The sequence below is a fragment of the Phyllostomus discolor genome, chromosome 7 (assembly GCF_004126475.2).
Source record: "Phyllostomus discolor isolate MPI-MPIP mPhyDis1 chromosome 7, mPhyDis1.pri.v3, whole genome shotgun sequence".
NCBI lineage: Eukaryota > Metazoa > Chordata > Mammalia > Chiroptera > Phyllostomidae > Phyllostomus > Phyllostomus discolor.
This window is the reverse complement of record NC_040909.2, coordinates 50,759,872-50,782,486: the sequence shown is the minus strand read 5'-3', so window position 1 is coordinate 50,782,486 and position 22,615 is coordinate 50,759,872. Positions and strand designations below refer to the sequence as shown.

The window sequence follows — 22,615 nt, the reverse complement described above, 5'->3', positions numbered from 1 at the left end:
TGCTTAGTTTTTGTTTTTATGTGTGGTTGTTAATAATTGTGAGTTGCTGTCATTTTACTATACATGTTTTTTATCTTCTTTTTCTTAGATAAGTCCCTCAAACATTTCATATAATTAGGGCTTGGCGATGATGAACTCCTTGAACTTGACCTTATCTGAGAAGCAGTTTATCTGCCCTTCCATTCTAAATGAAAGCTTTGCTGGATAGAGCAATCTTGGATGGAGGTCCTTGCCTTTCATGACCTGGAATATTTCTTTCTACCCCTTTCTTGCCTGCAAGGTCTCTTTTGAGAAATCACCTGACAGTCTGATGGGAATTCCTTTGTAGGTTACTGTCCCCTTATCTCTTGCTGCTTCTAGGAGTCTCTCCTTCATTTTAATCTTGGGCAATGTAATCATGATGTGCCTTGGTGTGTTCCTTCTTGGGTCCCACTTCTTTGGGACTCTGAGCTTCTTGGACTTCCTGGAGGTCTATTCCTTTGCCAGATTGGGGAAGTCTCCCTTATTATTTGTTCAAATAAGTTTTCAATTTCTGACTCTTCCTCTTCTCCTTCTGGTACCCGTGTAATTCAGATGTTGGAACATTTAAAGATGTCCTGGGGGTTCCTAAATTCTCTTCATTTTTTGAATTCTTATTTTTCCATTCTTTCCTGTTTGGTTGTTTCTTTCTTCCTTCTGGTCCACTCTATTGTTTTGAGTCCCAGTTTCCTTCCCGTCACTATTGGTTTCCTGTGCATTTTTCTTCATTTCTCTAATTGTAGCCTGCATATGTTCATCTCATTTGTGACCAAAATCAACCAATTCTATGAGCATCCTGATCACCAGTGTTTTGAACTGTGCATCTGATAGGTTAGCTATCTCTTGGTTGCTCAAAAGGATGGGTTCTGGGGCTTTGATTTGGTCTTCTGATGAGCTCTCTCTGTCTCTCTGTCTCTTTTTTTTTGGTCTGGTTGCACCTGTTACAATAAGGGTGGAGCCTTAGGGTGTTTACCAGGGCAGGGCACCCCAGTCGCTGGTTGTGACATTGTATGTGGGGGTGGGGTCAGAGGGAACAATGGGGGTGCTCCATTCTCGTGGGACCTCAGTCCCATCTGCTGCTTCCCCCAAGCAAACTGGGCCCCTCTGGTGCCAATTCCCATGTGGGTGGGCTTGTGCACGCCGTGGGACCCTCCAAAGACCTCCCCCGTGAGGATGGGTGTCTCTCCGAGTGCCTCAATTTCCACAATGTCCTCAGACAGTGTCCTGAGACTCTATTTCCCAGTGCTGTGATCCTGGGTTGTGTGCCCTGCTCGCTTTACTATCGCCGCCTCAACTGGGTCTGCCAGTTGCTGGTTGCCACCTCTGGGCCAGGGTCTGCCAGCTGCTGCCTGCACACTCAGGGCACTCAGGGTCCACCCACTGTGGTCCTGTGTGCCCCAGACGCTTATGCGCCCCCAGATATCTTATGTGCCGGTCCCAATGTTCTCTGCTCTCTGAGCTGCAACCCGACCCACACCTGGCTGCTCGTCAACCGGTCTGGATGCACAAATCTAATTCAACTTCTTGGTTGTCTACTTCCAATCAGATCAATTTTCTGTTATTTCTGGATGGTATTCTGTTTCTAAATTGTTGTTGTCTTTATCTTGGTTGTGTGTGGAGGTACGGTGTATCCACTTATGCCTCCATCTTGGGCCGGAAGCAATCACTAATACTTTTTAAAGATTATTTAATGCACTGTACTGAATACAAAAGAAACATAGGGCATCATTATCACTGAGGAAGAAGAAAGCACAATATATTTTGAATATCTGAAACCATGAATCATATGTTCTCAAACATGAAGTTTTTACAATACTTACATAGAAAAAAAATCCTAAATAGATCTTAAATATATACCATGCTAAACTTAGGACTTTAGTTTATGACTCTACTGATAATTTGAGGCTAGTAAATCTCTTAATTTCATTTTTAACAATAAATAGAATTATTTTTTGTTATGTTAACAGATGTCATATAGTAAAAATATCTTGAGCCCTGGCTAGTGTAACTCGGCTGGAACATTATCCAGTAAATGAAAGGTTGTGGGTTTGGTCCCCAGTTGGGTTATCTGTGAGAGGCAACCAACTGATGCTTCTTTCTTGCACTGACATTTCTCTCCCTCTCTCCTTCCCTTCCCCTGTCTATAAAAATCAATAAGCATGTCCTCAGGTGAGGATTTTTAAAAGTTACCTTGAAGACAGTGTGTTGTATTGGAAAGAACACAGTTTACAGGATCACAACATCCTACTTCTGACATTGAATTAATTTTGTAACCATGGGAACCTTGGGCACGTACTCCCTGAAACTACATTTTTTCATTTCAAAAATAAATGAGAAAAAACCTTTTCATTGTTTTCTCACAGCACTTTTGTAAAGATTAACTCTGATAATATATGTGAAACACATTGTATTTTTACAAATTGATAATGATATTTATTATTTAAATTATGTAATTCTGAAGAAATATGAATATCTATTTTTTCCCCTCAGAATTTCTCTTATTATATTCTAGGCCTTTAATGATTGACCCCCAGGGTCAAGCCAATAAATGGATCAAAAACTCTGAAAAGGAAAACCAGCTTAGTGTTATTAAACTGTCAGATTCAGATTATATGAGAACGCTGGAGAACTGTATTCAGTTTGGAAATCCGCTTCTGTTAGAAAATGTTGGTGAAGAACTGGATCCATCTTTGGAGCCTTTACTACTTAGACAAACTTTTAAACAAGGTAGAAATCAATTAATATTTGTTATGGAACTGAAAGATGATTAGATTATCTTTGAGGCTTATCTTTCAGGCAGAAAAAGCACTAAATAAATTTAATAATAAGATTAATAACTCAGAACTTCTGTGTCATTGTTATGTGTGAAAGGAGATTTAGAACAAGTATCAAGAATGAACGTTGCCATCCCTTTATTGCCTTAGTCACTGTTATCCAGATTATTGTTCAGTAGACAACATAAAGAAGTTGAAGCCAGCCTAAAATTGCTGTATCATATGACCATGGTTCACACAAAGTCCATTATTGTGAATAGTAATGGTTAATGTGGACCAAAGTTGACTTTAGGTAAACATTGCCCACCTCATATTTTTCTGGTCATAAAAATTTGATCTCTTCCAAACTCTAGTACTTTTCAGAGCTTTGGTCACATACAAATAGCTTTGGAATCATGATTCAAAATTGATAGAAAGAAGTAAGATCAAAAGTAATTTTGATTTAGAAGGCTCCATAACCAGAGAAAAATATCTTATACTTCCCCAGAATGAATGAGTCCTGCTGTATAATTGCTTACTTGCCTCTGTGTCTGTGACTTTTGTCGTATCTGTATTCTACTTTAAATTACATGTAATCTGGGAAATGTCTTAACATAGGGGGAGGAGCTATGCAAATTTGGCTTACTATGTATTTGTTTTCTGAAATATAGGTGGTGTTGACTGCATCAGGCTTGGTGAGGTCATTATTGAGTATTCCTTTGATTTCAAGTTTTATATCACCACAAAACTGAGAAATCCACACTATATGCCAGAGCTAGCTACAAAACTGTCTTTGCTTAATTTCATGATAACTCCAGAAGGACTTGAAGATCAGTTATTAGGTATTGTTGTTGCAAAGGAGAGGTATGTGTTTTCTCAGATGCTTCCAAATGGCCTAGAGAGGAATACTTGTAGGCCATTAATACTTTTGTTATGTGATTATTTTGAAACCTTGTCAAATTTCATATTTTGTTATTAGAAACTAAATAATATAATCTTTTAAAATAGTCATTCTAGAACAAGTAAGTTATGTCCACTATATCATATTGGTGTTTTAACATGTATGGTAGGTTCAGGTGTTTAGGCCATAATTTCTGACATATGTCTGATTGCTTGAGCCAAAAAAATTTTACCTCTAAGAATTTATGCTATAGACAAAATCAGAACTGTGTTCAAAGACATATATAGGATGTTAATAAGAAAAATACTTAGGATAAGAAACAAAAAAGCAGGACACTAAACTATATACAGGAGGGGGTAACATTTTGCATGAATACAAAAATGATCAATGCGTATATACAAAAAAAAGTTGGGGAAAGGAATGCAACAGAATGTTAACAGTGATCATCCCCTCAGATGTTAAAATTATAGGTAATTAATATTTTCTGCATAATTTATGTATTTTTATTACTAGCATGTTTTATTTTTTTAATGAGAAAAAAATATATCTGCAAGGGCTACTGATAAAGGATTGCTTCCTCTGGCTGGCGTAGCTCAGTGGATTGAGCACGGGCTGTAAACCAAAGTGTTGCAGGTTTGATTCCCAGTCAGGGTACATGCCTGGGTTGCAGGCCATGACCCCCAGCAACTGCACATTGATGTTTCTCTCTCTCTTCCTCCCTCCCTTCCCTCTCTAAATAAATAAATCTTAAAAAAAAACCAAAAAAACCTTTTAAAAAAAAGAATTGCTTCCTGAAGGAATCGTTGATTCCACTTGAAACCTAATATAACATTATCAAGTAGTCTACTACATGACATCAAATTGTAAGTGAAAATATGTAACCATGAGGTACTTTTGTTATTTCCAGTGTTTCAGTCTCACACGTATAGTATCCAAGAGAGAACCATGTCATAACATTCTGTAACATGGTGAATTAAGTTATTTTAAAGTTGCAAACCACCTTCGTTATGATGTTGTAAGTGCCAATTTTGTCTTTTACTTGAAGAGTCACTTTTATGACAAGTCATCCTTTCTGTGTCTGCTAGTGTAGAAGAAACAGTGAAAATGAGATTGAATATGACAAAGCTAAGAAAAAATAGGAAGTTTCATACTCTGAGTTTCCTCCAGTCCTTATTCTTACATAACTGGACAAGCTGTATAAATAAGCTTAATGTATTCTTAGACTTACCACAGTACATGGTATTGCCACATTTTACATATATGCAATTAATGCTTTTTTGCTTGAATTTCTCAAATTATTATTTGAATAGAAGTAATTTTTTCCTTAGGTTAGGATAAAGGATTAATCATTTTAGTTTTTGTTACATGCATACAAAATTATTAAATGTCTGTGATAATTGTGATATCTAATATTTAAATATAAATTTAGATAAAAATACTATAATTTAGACTAAATGTTTTTATCTTTTAGGCCAGAATTAGAAGAAGAAAGAAATGTTCTTATTCTTCAGTCTGCAGCTAATCAGAAACAGCTAAAGATATAGAGAAAATATTTTGGAAACGTATCATCTTCAGAAGGGAATATTTTAGAAGATGAAAGTGCAATTAAAGTCTTAGACTCTGCTAAAATGATGTCCAATGAGATCACAAAGAAACAGCAGGTAAAGCAAGAATCCTAGATATCTTTTGATTCTTCAGATTCCAATGTGCTCCCAGTGCCTTAAAAAAGTGCTGTGTATGTATACCAAGCTTACCAGAAAAGAAAAAGAATTCATCCAGTACCCAAAACATAGAGCTAATTTTAGACTCACAAGGGAATAAATATCTCTTACTGCTGAGTTATTCAAAACCTGGTCTAGTCTGCATGGTATCTTATACAGAGAATAAATTTAGAATGAAAGTTTAAAAAATTTTTTTATTATTGCATAGGTGAGGCAAACTAGTTAGGTTCATCCAAATTTAATTGACTCTCACCTAAAAAACTGAATTTGAGAATTAGGCTTGCCTATGTTTCCTGGTTGAAGCTTAAGATGTGTGGAGGTAATTGCTAGTTAATTGGATATTAAGTTGCTCTAGGAACTAATAGGGATGTTTTTATGACATTGCCTAGTCATTTGTTTGTCAGAGAGAGAGTTATGAGAGTGGGGGGTGGCAGGTGAAGGAAGGAAGACAAATGGTCCACAGCCAATAATGTATTTATTTCAAATTCATCTATCTCAGCCAAATGGTATTTTCATATTATATATATTTTAAACAAAATCCTACAGGGTTGTTAGTGGAAGAGCCCTTAGCTATCAGTTATCTTTTGCATTTCATAGTTAAGAAATCTAGGGCCCAGAAGAGTAGTTGAGGCCCAAGCTCACACAGTTAAATGATGTCACAGAATGACTGCTCTAGGTTAACTTTATTGATTTTCAGAGTTTTCATCCTCTTTGGCCCATCGAATGAATTAAGCACATCTTAATATTAGGATAATTTTTAAAAAATTAAATTTAAATAGAAATTACACTAATTGCTCAGCATCCTTCTGCCACTCCCTACCACATGTACCCCAGCTCTGGAGGTAAAGGACTTTTTAAATGGCTTAGGTATACATTCCCTTGGGGATGGGTTTAATTTTGTTGAATGTGATAGTAATGACTTTCTGTTCAGGTGTACTATTTTTCTATATTGATGTTTTGGGGGTTTTGTTGTTTGTTTTTATTTCAGAAGAGCCAAAGGAATAGTGTCTTAGGGTAATATCCTATGGCAGCCCCCTATCTGGGATCATGGCTGAGATAATGTCTCCCTTCCCTCCTTGTCCATCAGAGCAGAACCAATTTCTCATTGTCTCCTTGTGACACTGTTTTGTCAAAGGCAAGAAGGGATAGGAAGAATTTATCAGTTTAGTTTCTATTAAGTCTCAAAAGAGGAAAGGAAATATAAGTATTTATTGGTTCCAGTGTTTTATCTTATAAAAGAAAGAAATTTAATAAATCATAATGTCTTCCTGGCTGGGTCCCCTGATAGCTGAAACAATTAAGGTTTAAAAAATCAGAAGGTATAAATGAGAATACTAAAATATGCTTCTTACTGTAAAATGTCATTAGGGTTTCCACTAGTGATAACTTTATTTTACATTTTTATAGTACAAGATTGAAGTTTTAGAACTTACTTTGAGTTGTGTTTACTACTGTATAGTTTTAGGAAAAAATTGTTTGCAAGAAACAAGAACCCACTCAAATTAGCTCAAATAAAAAACATACAAGGGAATATTGTTATTTTACCCATTATATGTGTAAGCCTAAGGTAATAAATGAAAGACATTAAGCTTCTGTGATCTGTTCCTCTTCCCCTTTCTCTAAGGTTGTGGTTGGCCTTCCTGCTCTCTGTTCCACTTGAAGACTAATTTCTTCTATAAATCTTTTGTGTCTGTTTCCTCCTACATTTTTCTGGCCCCTAGAAACCAACTCTGTTTCCATTACCTTTTGCCACTGCTGTCCAGTACCACCTAACTTCATTTTTTGAAGCTCTTAGAGGGTGGAAATTTTGGGGAGAAAATTGATTAGCTTTTCTTGGGTCTGGTTCTATCCCTACTGCCTAATTGAGTCAGCTATATATGGGATCATTCAATATAAACATGACTACATAGGCACACTTATTCAGCAGAATCTGTGGCTAGCATTTCCAAAGAAGGGAAAGTGGGTTGGAAAAGTGCTGTACACATTTTTCCTGTAGACTATTAACTTAATCAGATTGTGTTGTCAGTTGAAGAGTTGTAACCTTGGAGAATTTTTTTTTTCTTTTGGAGTTAAATATCTACACCCTTATTAGGCTAGAAAACTTAAATATATCAGAAGCTAGTTGAAAAAAGATTTATTTATTTATTTACATTCTTTTGTTTTAGCACAGGTTATCTTTTTTCTTTTCTTTCTTTTTCTTCCGTCATCATTTATCCCCCCAATCCTCTTCCACCTCCAGAAAATAAGGTATTTTTAATGTATAAAACCAGCAGCCAACCAACATTTCTGACACATTTGCTGCCAAACTTTGTGCTGGGTTCTGGTACATGTGTTAACACCCTAAACATACACATGTGCATAATTTCTGTCTCTCTCTCTCTGCCTCCCTCTTTTTCTCCCTCTCCTTCTTGAACCTATTAAAATAAAAGAGGATAGTGACTATAGTAGATACATGTAAGATTCAGGCAAAAAATAAGCAAAGATTGATAGCTCTAGTATTTCTCAAATAAGACAGAGATGGTTGATGAGTAATGACAACCTGTATCTATAAACCTCTGGTCTTCCTCTTCCCTCCCTCCATAGTCCATCCCTCTCTGCCTGCCTGCCTTCCTTCCTTTCTTCTTAGTTTTTAGCATAATAAAAACTTTTCTTGTAAACGATGCTTCTTTAATTTTGTCATTGAGTTAGGTGAGTATTTTTTATAATATAAAGTTCATTATATGAGAAATATATAATTGAAACACATTTTCTATTTCTTAATCTTGAGTTTTTTCTTCTAGATTGCAGAAAAAACAGAGCTCAAAATAGCAGAGTCTCGAGAAGGCTATAGACCCATTGCTAGACATTCATCAGTATTATTCTTTAGCATTGCAGACCTGGCTAACATTGATCCCATGTACCAGTACTCTCTCATCTGGTTTGTGAACCTTTATATCAACTCTATTCATGACAGGTAAACTTTCTATAGCTTCGATCATACTCTCTAGGTTGGATTTTCATCATTTTCCCATTAAATAAATATATATCTTTTTCTTATTACTTGTGGAATATATAATATTCATTATAAAACACAAAATATGGAAACGCTGAAAGAAAGAAAGAAAGAAAGAAAGAAAGAAAGAAAGAAAAAGAAGAAAGAAAGAACAAGGCTTTCTATTTTAAGTTTTGTTTCACTTGTACACAAGATTTAGATGTAAAGGATTTGCTTTAGTCCTTTTTTCTGCTCTCTTTTAAATATATGGTTTGAAGGGCAGAGTGGTGAGTAAGATTATTAATGGTTTAGGAGCAATACTTTTTCTAAAGTGGCCTTGCCCATAGGGATGTTTGTTATAATATTATCTCTTAATTCTAGCTAAGAGTTAGTCCCTCTTTGTATATGTTTTTATACTTTTAGAAAATAAATAACTTCTTGTTGATTCATCACAAAGCAACAACAATAAATAGAGAGAGAGAGCCTACCATGTGTGTTGTACATGGGCTCTTGGGAGAACAGTCTCCTGAGTGATTGAAATGCCTGAGCTTTCCCAGCTGGAATTTGGAATTTGAATTTATATAACCCACCTGATGAAAGAAATTCAAGTTGAGGAATTGACATAAATATTAATAACAAATGTTGATGTGGGTGTGGAGTCATTAGTACCCTCATACACAGCTGGTGAGATTGCAAAATAGTGTAGTCAATTTGGAAACATTTTGGAGGTTCCTCAAAATATTAAACATAGATTTGCCATATGATCCAGTAATTCCAACAAATCCAGCAATTCTTGGGTGCATACTGAAGAGAATTTAATGCATATGTTCACACAGAAACTTACAATCTTTTAGGTTTTAGACATGCACACACGCACACACACACACACACACAAAATGTATCCAAAGATTACTTGGGCCCTGGCTGGGTAGCTCAGTTGGTCAGTGTCATCTGATATGGCAAGGTTGAGAGTTCACTCCCTAGTCAAAGCATATACAAGAAGCAATGAATGAATGCATAAGTAAGTGGAACAACAAATCAAAGTTTCTCTCTCTCTCTCATCTATATCAATCTATCTTTCTCTCAAAACAGGAAAAAAAATTTTTTTAAGTTACTTGGGTTAGTCTTTTCCTTTTTCAGTATGATCATATTTGTGTGAAATACAGTTATGCTCATGTGTTTATTTTTGTATTTCACTTCAGAATGTTTTCCTCATTCTTGTTGATATTATTTTTGTTGTTCTTAATTTTAATTTTATTATCTTTTGAGTACATAAACCATTTATTTGATTCCAGAATAAATCCTGTACCAAAAGGGTGCTCAGAAAAGTGTCACTACCCCCACCCTTCCATCCCATTTCCATGGATACAAGTGTTACTTTTTTAAATTAAATTTTTAATTTTGAGATAAGTGTAGACTCACATGCAATTATAAGAAATAATACATTGAAGTGTCGCAGGTTCGATTCCCAGTCAGGGTACATGCCTGGGTTGCAGGCCATGACCCTCAGCAACTGCACATTGATGTTTCTCTCTCTCTCTCTCTCTATCTCCCTTGCTTTCCTTTCTAAAAATAAATAAATAAAATCTTTTTAAAATAAAAAAATAAATTAAAAAAAGAAATAATACATTGATCCTGTATACTCTTTGCCCAGTGTCACCAATGGTGACATCTTGAAAACCTATAGTACACTATCACAACCAGGATATTGATGTTGATATTGAAGTTGTACACACATACACAAAAACTGTATAGTCAAAACATGAAAATTTCATCACCACAAAGATCCCTGTTTCCCTTTTATAGCCATACCCATTTCCCTTTCATCTCCACATTCTTCTGAACCATTGGCAACCACTAATCTGTTTTCCATTTCTATTATTTTGCCATTTCTAGAACATTAAATAAATGGAGGGATTGGCTTTTTTCACCCAGCATAATTCTCTGAGAATTTAGTCAAGTTGTTGCATGTATCAATACTTTACTCCTTTTTATTGCTGAAAAGTATTTCATGATGTTGATGTACTACAGATTGTTTAATCATTCACCTATTGAAGGGTTATTTCAGTTTGGGGCTATTAGAAATAGAACTGTGATAAACATGTATGTACAGGTTTTTGTGTGAACAATAAGTTTTCATTTCTCTGAATCAAAATGCCTAGGAATGCACTTTCTGAGTTATGTGGTATTTGCTTGTTTGATTTTTAATTTTTTATTGTTGTTCAAGTACAGTTATCTCCATTTTGTTGAACTTTTCCAGAATGAGTTTATTGTCTTATATTCCCATTAATATTACTGAAAAATTAAACTAGAAACAATGAAAGCATTATATGCTTTTTGCAAAAATTTTGAAACATATGAGAGTATAAAGTAGAAAATAAGTGTCAGTTATAACTCCACTGAGAAGTAACTACATTTGTCCATATATTTTCTAACTTTTTATATATATAGTTTTAAAATGTACAGGTCTTGACCTAGATTTTAGGCTTCTTTGGGGCAGGTAAATGTTTTATAATTCTTTGTCTCATACAGTTCCATCCCCAGCATAGATTCTTAGACTAATAAAGATTCAATAGATGTTTTTTAATTAACCTTTTGTTTTCAGTAATTTTGGAGTACAATATGAAATTTAAAATTTTGAAAATAGATAGCATATACCATATGTCATTTTCTCATAGAATTATACCCTGTTTTTTACATAGAGATTTATAAGAAATTGTACACACACAAACTGTACAGGAAGGTCCCATATACTCTTCACCTTGTTTCTCTGATAGTAACATTTGCATAACTATAGTACAATATCACAACCAGGAAATTCACTTGGTACAATCCAGAGAGATGATTCAGATTTCACTAGTTTAACATGCACTAATTTGTGTGTGTGTTTGTGTGTATGTGTGTGTGTGTAGGGTTTCATATTTTTAACAGTAAATAGTTTGATAAAATAAAACCCAATTACATATTCATATTTTACTTACTTTTACATTAGTTTTGTTTGACTAAATATATTTTCCTTTTTTTTAACCTTTTAGTAACAAATCCAAAATCTTAGAAAAGCGCCTGCGATATTTGAATGACCACTTCACATACAACTTATATTGTAATATATGCCGGTCACTATTTGAGAAGGACAAACTGTTGTTTTCATTTTTATTATGTACCAATCTTCTTCTGTAAGTTATTTGCTTTTTCTTAATTTATTTATTTTAAAAATGTTCCTGGAATATCTAATTAATAAAGATGGCTGCTCCACTTAATTCATGACTTTACTTGTATATTTCTCTTCAATAGTATTGGTGTTTTTGTTTATTTGATTTTTAAAATTTAGGTTACACGGTAAAGTTTACAAAATATTCATGTACAGTTCAATAAATTCTTACATGCGAAAATCTGTATAACTATAACCCAAGTCAAGAAAGAAAGCTTTTTCAAATGGGCTTCTTTCACTTAGTAATATATATCTAAGGTGCTTCCATGTGTTTTTATGGCCTGATAGATCACTATTCCTTTTTTAAGTATATTTTATTGATTATGCTAGTACAATTTTCCCAATTTCTCCCCTTTTAACGCCCTTCTGCCCTGTACCCCCCATCCAGCTTCCCCTCCCAGTTCATGTCCATGGGTTGTACATGTAAGTTCTTTGAGTTCTATGTTTTCTATACCGTTTTTTATCTCTCCCCATCTATTTTATGCCTACCAACTATGCTTCTTCTTCCCTGTACCTTTTCCCCTCTATTCCTCCCTTCCACCTCTCCACTGAAATCCCTCCATGTGATGTCCATTTCTATGATTCTGTTCATGTTCTAGTTGTTGGCTTAGTTTTTGTTTTCATTATTTTTCTTTTCTTTTGGGTTCATTTGTTGATAGTTTTGAGTTGTCATTTTACTGTTCATATTTCAATCTTTTTCTTAGATAAGTCCCTTTAACATTTCATATAATAAGGGCTTGGTGATGATGAACTCCTTTAACTTGATCTTATCTAGGAAGCACTTTATCTGCCCTTCTGTTCTAAATGACAGCTTGCCTAGATAGAGAAATCTTGGATGTAGATCCTTGCCTTTCATGACTTCAAATACTTCTTTCCAGCTCCTTCTTCCCTACAAGGTTTCTTTTGAAAAAATCAGCTGATAGCCTTATCAGCTGAACTCCTTTGTAGGTAACTCTCTCCTTTCCATTTTCTGCATTTAACATTCTCTCTTTATCTTTAATCTTGGGTAACTTGATGATGTGCCTTGGTGTGTTCTTCTTTGGGTCCAACTTCTTTGGGTCCAGAGAGTCCTCTGGGCTTCCTGGATTTTTTGGAAATCTATTTCCTTTTCCATATTAGGGGAGTTTTCCCTCATTATTTGTTCAAATAAACTTTCAATTTCTTGTTGTTCTTCTTTTTCTGGTTCTGCTATAATTAGGATATTGGAATGTTTCAGGTTGTCCCAGAGATTCCTCAGTCTCTCTTCACTTTTTAAAATTCTTGTTGCTTCATTTTGTTCTGGCTGGATGTTTATTTCTTCCATTTGTTCCAAATTTTTACTTTGAGTCCCAGTTTCCTTCTTGTCACTGTTGGTTCCCTGAATATTTTGTTTTATTTCATTTTAGGTATCTTTCATTTGTTTTTTTCATTTTTGAGCCAAGCTCAGTCAGTTCTGTGAGCATTTTGATTACCACAGCTTTAAATTCTCCTTCGGATGGGTTGGCTATCTCCTCACTGCTTAGCTCTCTTTCTGAAGCTTTGCTCTATTCTTTCATTTGGGCCATATTTCTTTGTCTTGGTGTACCTGTTAAAGTTGTAAGGGGTGGGCCTTAGGTATCTACCAGGGCAAGGCAACCCTGTTTGCTGTGCTCTGGTGCTGCCTTTGGGGGAGGAGTCAGAGAGGGAACAATGCAGCTCACGTGCTTGGCTCTAGCCCATTTTCCAAAGAACTTGCATGTGACACTAGGAGTTTCTCCCACTGTGGCAACCACTGTAGTCCACAGTCAGCTCTGTCTCAGTTTCCTGTTCAGCCACCCCACCCATGCAATCCGCCCCCTCACCACGGGTTCTTAATAATCTGGCTGTTCTGTTTGACTGTTTCTTTAATTCCTTGGTTGTCTGAGTTCCATGCAGTTTGATTTTCTGGCACTTCTGGTTGTTTATTGATTTTAGAATGGTTGTTATCCTTCTTTTTGTTGTGTGAGGAAGTGAAGGGTTTCTACCTATGCCTCCATCTTAGCTGGAACCTCTAGATCACTATTCTTTAGCACTGAATAATGTTTGATTGTATGGATGTACCACAGTTTATTTATTTGTTCATCTACTGAAGGAATTCTTGGTTGCTTCGAGTTTTGGAAAAGATGAACAAAACTGCTATAAACATTTGTGTGCAGGTTTCTGTGTGCACGTAAGTTTCAACTCATTTGGTGAAATACCAAAGAGTATGATTGTTGGATCACATGTTAAGAGTAGGTTTAGTTTTGTAAGAAATTGTCTTCCAAAGTAGCTATACCATTTTGCATTCCACCAGCAAAAAATGAGAGTTTCTGTTGCTCCATATCTTTGCTAGCATTTGGTCTTGTCAGTGTTCTCAATTTTGACCATTCTAATAGATGTGTAGTGTTATCTTGTTTTAATTTGCAATTTGCTAATGACATATGATGTTGAGAACCTTTTCATATGCTTATTTGCCATCTTTATATCATCTTTGGTGAAATTCTAGTAGTTCTTTTGTCCATTTTTTAATAAGTTCAGTTGTTTATTTTTTATTGTTGAGTTGGATGACAGTCTTTTACCAGATATGTCTTTTGCAATTATTTTTCCCAGTCTGTGATTCCCCTTGACAGTGTATTTTGCAGAGTGAAAGTTTTAAATTTTTAATGAAGTCCAGTTTATCCATTCTTTCTTTCATGGATTTGTACTTGTGGTATTGTATCTAAAACATCATTGCCATATACAAGGTCACCTAGATTTTTGCCTGTTATCTTCTAGGTATTTTATAGTTCTGCATTTTATATTTAGATCTGTGATCTATTTTGAGTTGATTTGTGAAGTGTGTAAGAACTCTGTCTAGATTCATTTATTTCAGCACCATTTTCTGAAAAGGCTATTTTTGTTTTATTATACTGCCTTTGTTCCTTTGTCAAAGATTAGTTGACTATATTTATATGGGAGTATATCTGGGTTCTTTATTCTGTATATTGATCTATTTGTCTCTTCTTTTGTCAAAACTATTCTGTCTTGATTAGTTGATGTAGTAAGTGTATTTGATTAGCTTTATAGTTAGTCTTGAAGTCAGGTACTGTCAGTCCTCTTTGTTCTTCCCCTTCACTATTGCGTTGGATATTCTGGGTCTTTTGCCTCTCCATATAAAGTAAACCTTAAAATCAGTTTCTCTATATACACAAAATAAGTTGCTGGTATTTTCATTGGAATTGCACTAAATCTGTAAATCAACTTGGGAAGATCTTACACATCTTGACAATATTGAGTCTTCCTAGCCATGAACATGGAATATCTCTCCATTTATTTAATTCTTCTTTGATTTCTTTCATCACAGTTTTGTAGTTTTCTTCATATAGCTCTTGTACATGATTTGTTAGGTTTGTACCTAAGTATTTAATTTGGGTGGGGGCTGCTAATGAAAATTGTATTGTGTCTTTAATTTCAAATACCACTTGTTTATTGCTGACATATGGAAGAGTGACTGAATATTGTATATTAGCATTGTATCATGTAACTTTACTATAATCATTAATTAGTTCCAGCAGTTTTTTTGTCAATTCTTTTGGATTTTCTACCTAGATAATCATGTCATCTGTGAACAAATATGTTTTCATTTTCTTCTTTCTAGTCTATCCATCTTTTATTTATTTTTCTTGTCTTATTGCACTAGGTGGGACTTTTAGTATGATGTTGAAAAGAGGTGGTGAGAGGGGACATCCTGTCTTGTTCCTGATCTCAGTGGGAGAGCTAGTTTCTCACAGTTAAGTATGATGTTAACTATAGTTTTTTTGCAGATGTTCTTTCTAAAGTTGAGAAAGTTCCCCTCTATTCCTAGTTTTCTGAAAATTTTTATCATGATAATGTATTGGATTTGGTCAAATGTTCTTTCTGTATCTACTGATATAATCATGTAATTTGTCTTCTTTAGCTTGTTGATGTGATAGATTATATTATTGATTTTTGATTGTTGAACCAGCCTTGCACACCTGAGATAAATCCCACTCAGTTGTGGGGTATACTTCTTTTTATATAGTGTTGGATTCAACTTCCCAATATTTTATTGAAGATTTTTGTATACATGTTCATGAGAGTGATTAGTATGTAGTTTTTTCTCATGTCTTTGTCTCATTTGGTACTAGGATAATGCTGACCTCATAGAATAATTTAACAAGTATTACTTCTGCTATTTCCTGGAAGGGATTGCAAGCAATTGGTATAACTTCTTCCTAAATGATGGGCAGAATTCTCCAGAACCCGTCTTAGCATTGTGCTTGCTGTTTGAAGGGTTATTAATTGTTCATTAAATTTCTTGAATATATATGGGTCTGTTATAAACTGAATATTTGGGTCTCCCTCAATTTCATATGTTAAATCCCTAGGCCCCAGTGTGGCTTTATTTAGAGATGAGGCCTCTAGGGTAGTAATTCAGGTCAGATGTGGTCATAAGAGTGTACCCCTGATAAGTTAAAATTAATATCCTTAAAGAAAAAAGAGGGAGAGACACCAGAGCTTGCTCTCTGTCCATGGGCAGAAAAAGGCCATGTCAGGACACAATGAGAAGGTGGCTATCTGTAAGCCAGAAAAAAAGGCCTCACCAGAAACCAAATCAGCCAGAACCTTCATCTTGGATTTCTAGCTTCCAGAACTGTGAGAAAATAAATTTCTATTATTTATGAAACTGAGGCGATGGTGTTTTGTTAAGGCAGCACAAGCAGACTAATAATAAGTATATTTACATTATTTATTGTTCCTTGTGTGAATTTTGACAAATTGAATCTTCCAGTGAACTGATGCATTTCAATTAGGTTATCAAATTTGTGGGCACAGAGTTATTTATAACTTCCTTTAGTACATTTTTAATGTCAATACAATCAGTAATAATGGCCTCCTTTCATTTCTAGCATTTGTGATTTGGATCTTTTCTCTATTTCTTGGTTAACCTAGCTAGAGGTTTATCAATTTTATTGATCTTTTCAAAGAACCAGTTTTTGGTTTCATTGATTTTTCTCTATCAATTTGTTTTTAATTTCATTGATTTCTGCTCTTATTTTTATTCTTCACTTCTGCTTACTTTGGATTTAATTTGTCCTAAGGTGGGAGCCTAGATGATTGATTTTAGATCTTCTTTTCTAATAAATATATTCAATGCCTTAAATTCCTCTCATGCATTGCTTTTGCTGTATCCCACAGATTTGGATAAGCTGTGTTTTCATTTTTATTTTATTCAAAATTTTTTATTTTTCTTGAAACAACTTCTTTGACTCATGTGTCATTTAGAAGTTTGTTGTTTTAATTGGCAAGTATTTAGGGGTTTTCCAGCTATCTCTCTGTACAGATTTCTAGTTTAATTCCGCTGTAGTCTGAGAGCATACTCTGTATGATTTCTCTTCTTTTAAATTTGTCAAAGTATGTTTCATGGCCTAGAATGTGACCCATCTTGATGAATGTTCGATAAGGTTGAAAAGAATGTGTATTCTGATATTGTTTGATAAAGTATTTTATAGATGCCAAGTATATTAAATTGATTAATGGTGCTGTTTAGTTCAGAAATGTCTTCACTGATTTTCTCTGCTGAATCTGTGCATTACTAATAGAGAGGTGTTAAGATCTCCAACTATAATAGTGGGTTAACCTATTTCTTCTTTTGGTTCTGTCAAGTTTTTGTCTCACATATTTTACACTGTATTGTTAGGCACATACACATTGATGATTTTTATTTTAGAGGAAAACTGACCCCTTTGTCATTATGAAATGGTCTCCTTATTCCTGATACTTTTCCTTGTTCTGAATGCTTGTTTATCTCAGTTAATATAACTACTCCACCTTCCTTTTTTAAAAAAAAAAAATCTATTTTTTAGAGAGAGGGGAAGGAAGAGAGAAGAAAGGGAGAGAAATATTGATGCGCGAGAGAAATATTGATCAATTATCTCTCCACATGCCCAATGGGGTCCTGGCCTGCAAAACAGGCATGTGCCCTGACCAGGAATCAACTGGCAACATTTAGGTTTGCTGCATGATGCCCAACCCAGTAAGCCACACCATCCAGGGCTCCACCTTTCTTTTGATTAGTGTTGGCATGATATATCTTTCTCCATCCTTTTTCTTTCAATATATTTGTATTTTTATTGTTAAAGTGGCCTTCTAGAAGATAGCATGTAGTTGGGTTTTATTTTTTGTATTTATTCTGACAGTCTCTGTCTTTCAATGGTATATCAAAGCCACTGACATTTAAAATGACCTTTGATATTGGTGAATTAATACCTACCATATTGTTCATTAATTTTTATTTATTGCCCTTGTTCTTTATTGCCATTTTTGTCTTTTTCTGCTTTTTCTCGTTGGTCTTAATTGAGCATTTTGTATCATTCCATTTTTTTATCCTCTGAACATACAAAACAGTTTTAAAAAATTATATATATTTTAAACTTTTTTTAGTCATTCCTTGAGTTGTCATATAAATTTATAACTAATTCAAGTCCTTTCTGATAACAATATACCACTATCTGGACAGTGCAATAATCTTATAACAGAATATTCTCAATTTCTCCCTCCTGTCCATCTATTATAATATTGATAACATTAATTTTATTCATACACAAGTTATATTCCATCATGCAATACATTGTTGCTATTATTATTTTGAATACTATTATCCCTTATATCAAATAAGAATAAAAAAAGATTTTATTTTCATTTACTCTTTTCTTTTTTTACTTTGAAAAGTACTGGCAAGTTGTTTTTTTTTATTGTTGTTAACTACAGTTGTCCCCCATTTTCCCTGCACCACTCTCCCCTGCCCAACCTACCACCACTTCCCACACTCAATGCTACTGCCACCCGTTCACTTTGTCCATGGGTCCTTAATACATGTTCCTTTACAACACTTCCCTTCTTTCCCCTGTTATCTTCCTCCCCCAACCGCCCTGGTTACTGTCAGTTTGTTCTTTATTTCAGTGTCCTCTGGTTATATTTTGCTTGCTTGTTTGTTTTGTTGATTAGTTTCCACTATAGGTCATATCATATGGTATTTGTCCTTCACCACCTGGCTTATTTCACTTAGCATAATGCTCTCCAGTTCCATCCATTCTGTTGCAAAGGGTAGGAGCTCCTTCTTTCTTTCTGCTGCATAGTATTCCATTGTGTAAATGGCCCAGTTTTTTTATCCACTCATTTACTGATGGACACTTAGGTTGCTCCCAGCACTTGGCTATTGCAAATTGTGCTGCTATGAACATTGGGATGCATTGGTTCTTTTGGATTGGTGTTTCAGGATTATTAGGATATAATCCCAGCAGTGGAATTGCCAGGTCAAAAGGCAATTCTATTTTAGTTTTCTGAGGAAATTCCATACTGCTTTCCACAGTGGCTGCACCAGTCTGCATTCCTGTCAACAGTGTACAAGGGTTCCCTTTTCCTCCACTACCTCTTCAGAACTTGTTTGTTGATTTATGATGGCCATTCTCAACAGTGTGAGGTGGTATCTCATTTGCATCTCTCTGATGGTTCGTGATGCTGAGCATCCTTTCATATGTCTCTGGACCCTTTGTTGTATGTCCTTCTTGGAAAAGTGTCTATTTGGATCCTTTGCCAATCTTTAAATTGGATTGTTTGTGTGGAGTTGTGTGAGTTCTTTATGTATTTTGGAGATCAAACCCTTGACCAAGGTATCATTTTCAAATATATTTTCCATACAGTTGGTCCCCTTTTTCATTTTGCTGATTTTTTTTTAGCTGTCCAGAAGCTTTTTAATTGGATGAGGTCCCATTTGTTTATTCTTTCCTTTATGTCCCTTGCTCTAGGTGATATACCAGTGAAAATATTGCTGCATGGAATATCTGACATTTTCCTGCCTATGTTCTCCTCTTGGACTTTTATGGTGTCATGACTTATATTGAAGTCTTTTATCCATCTGAGTTCTGGTGTATGGTGTAAGTTGGTGTCCGAATTTCTTTCTTTTTCTTTTCTTTCTTTCTTTTTTTTTTTTTGCATGTAGCTGTCCAGATCTTCCAACACCTTTTGTTGAAGAGGCTATTTTACTCCATTTTATGCTCCTGCCCTCTTTGTCAAATATTAATTGATCATAGAGACATGGGTTTATTTCTGGGCTTTCTATTCTGGCCCATTTGTCTATATGTCTGTTTGTATGCCAGTACTAGACTGCTTTGATTACCATGGCCTTGTAATATAGTTTGATGTCAGGTATCATGATCCCTCCTACTTTGTTTTCTTTCTCAAAATTCTGTGGCTATTCGGGGTCATTTTTGGTTCCATATAAATTTTTCAAATGTTGGTTTTATATCTCTGAAATTGGTACTTTAATAGGTATTGCATTGAATCTATAAATTGATTTAGGTAATATGGACATTTTGATGATGTTAATTCTTCCAATCCATGAACATGGTACCTGCTTCCATTTGTTTGTGTCTTCTTTAATTTATTTCTTCAGTGTTGTGTAGTTTTCTGAGTACAGGCCTTGTACCATTTTGTTAGGTTTATTCCTAGGTATTTTATTTTTCTTGTTGCTCTGTCAAGTGAGATTTTTTTTCCTGATTTCTGTTTCTGGTTTTCATTGTTGGTGTACAAAAATGCCTTCAATTTCTGAATAGTGACTTTGTATCTGCTGTTTTGTCAAAGTCATTTATTAAGTCAAGTAGTTTTTTGGTGGGGCATATAGGATTTTCTATGTGGATTTTCACTGTTTTCTATCTGCAAACAATGACAGTTTTGCTTCCTCCTTTCCAATTTAAATGCTTTTTATTTCTTTTTCTTCTCTGATTGTTGTAGCTGGGACTTCCAGTACTATGTTGAATAGAAGTGGTAAAAGCAGACATCCTTGTCTTTTTCCTGATCTTAGTGGGAAAGCGTTTTTTGCCCATTGAGTATGATGTTGGCTGTAGGTTCCTCATATATGGCCTTTATTATGTTGAGGAATACTCCCTCTATTCACACTTTTCTGAGTGTTTTTATCATAAATGGGTGCTATCCTTTATCAAATGCTTTTTCTTCATCTATTGATATGATTATGTGATTTTTTTCCCTTTTGTTTATGTGATGTATTACATTTATTGGTTTGCAAATATTGTACTATCCTTGCATCCCTGGAATGAATCCCACTTGTTCATGGTGTATGATCTTCTTAATGTATTGCTAGATGCAGTTTGCCAATATTTTGTTGAGGATTTTAGTGTCTATGTTCATCAGCAATATTGGCCTGTAGTTTTCTTTCTTTGTTGTGTCTTCATCTGGTTTTGGGATTAGGATGATGCTGGCTTCAAAAAAGAGTTTGGGAGTCTTCTGTATTCTTGGAAATTTTGGAATAGTCTGTGAAGGATAGCGTTAGCTCTGCCTTAAATATTTTGTAAAATTCTCCTGTGAAATTGTCCAGTCTAGGACTTTTGTATGCCAGGAGTTTTCTTTATTATTGCTTCAATTGAACCAGTGGTTATCAGTCTGTTCAGGCTTTCTCCTGCTTCTTCATTACATTTTGGAAGATTATATTTTTTCTAGAATTTGTCCATTTCACCTAGGTTTTCAAATTTCTTTGCATATCATTGTTCATAGTAATTTCTTACAATTCTTTGTATTTCTGTGGTATCAACTTTAATCTCTCCTCTTTCATTTCTGGTTTTATTTATTTGAGTCCTCTCAGTTTTTTTCTTGATGAGTCTGCTTAAAAGCTTGTCAATTTTGTTTATCTTTTCAAAGAACCAGCTCCTGGATTTATTGATACTGTTCTTTTAGTCTCTATGTCATTTAATTCTGCTCTCTGATCTTGGTTATTTCCTTCCTTCCACTGGCTCTGGGCTGTTTGTTGTTGTTCCTCCAGTTCCTGTAGAGGTAAGGTTAGGTTGTTTATTTGAAATGTTTCTATCTGTTTTAGATAAGCCTGTATCACTATGAATTTCCCTCTCAGGACTGCCTTTGCTGTGTCCCATAGGTTATGGACTGTTGTGTGTTCATTTTCATTTGTTTGCAGAAACTTTTGATTTCTCCCTTGATCTCATTCTTAACCCATTCATTGTTTAATAACATGCTATTCAATCTCCACAAATTTGAGTGTTTTTGAGTTTTTCCCTTGAGGTTGGTTTCTAGTTTCAGGCCCTTGTTGTCCAGGAAAATGCATGGTATGATTTCAGTTTTCTTTAATTTGTTGAGGCTTATTTTGTGTCCTCTCCTGAGGTCTGTCTTTGAAAATATTCCATGTGCATGTGCAAAGAATGTATATTTTGCTTCTCTGGGATGAAAGGTTCTCTCTCTATATATATATATCAATTAAGTCCATTTGATCTAGAGCATTGTTCAATGCTGCAATATTGTTGTTGATATTTTGCTTAAAAGATATATCCGTTGTTCACAGTGCGGTGTTAAAATCCCCTACTATAAGTGTGTTGCTGTCTATATTTTTCTTGAACTCTTCCAAGATTTTTCTTATATATTTGGGTGCTCCTATGTTAGATGCATATATGTTTATAATGTTTATGTCTTCTTGATGAATTCTTCCCTTGAGTATTATGAAGTGACCTTCTGTGTCTGTTTTTATGGCCTTTCAAAGTCTGTTTTGTCTGTTATAAGTATTCCTACACCAGCTTTTCTTTTCCTGTTCATTTGCTTGGAGTGTTTTTTTTCAACCTTTCACTTTCAGTCTGTGTAGGTCTTTTGTTCTATGGTGCGTCTCTTGTAGGCAGCATATGTATGGATCATGTTTTCTTATCCATTCAGCTACCCTATGTCTTTTGATTGCAACATTTAATCCATTTGAGGATTAATTTATTTAAGGTTATTATTGATAGATACTTATTCATTGCTATTTTACCCACTTTATACCTCTGTTCCTCTCTCTGTCACATATTCTATTTCTTCCTCTTCTTATAGCAGTCCCTTTAGTATATCTTGCAGTGCTGATTTGGTGGGGGTGTGTTCTTTCAGCCTTCTTTTGTCTGGGAAACTCCTTATTTCACCTTCTATTTTATTTCAAAACCTTGCTGGGTAGAGTAGTCTTGGTTGCAGGCCTTTGGTTTTCATTAGTTGGAATATTTCTTTCCATTCCCTTCCGAC

General features: G+C 34.8%; 1 protein-coding gene across 1 annotated transcript in view; it reads left to right on the top strand.

The window, feature by feature from the left end:
* Positions 1-22,615, top strand: part of DNAH12 (dynein axonemal heavy chain 12) — a 275,242-nt gene that overhangs the window by 205,702 nt on the left and 46,925 nt on the right. Inside the window, 5 exon segments of the mRNA XM_028518986.2 lie at positions 2,531-2,745; positions 3,443-3,635; positions 5,144-5,333; positions 8,174-8,346; positions 11,400-11,540. Of these exon segments, the coding sequence (XP_028374787.1) occupies positions 2,531-2,745; positions 3,443-3,635; positions 5,144-5,333; positions 8,174-8,346; positions 11,400-11,540 (912 nt within the window).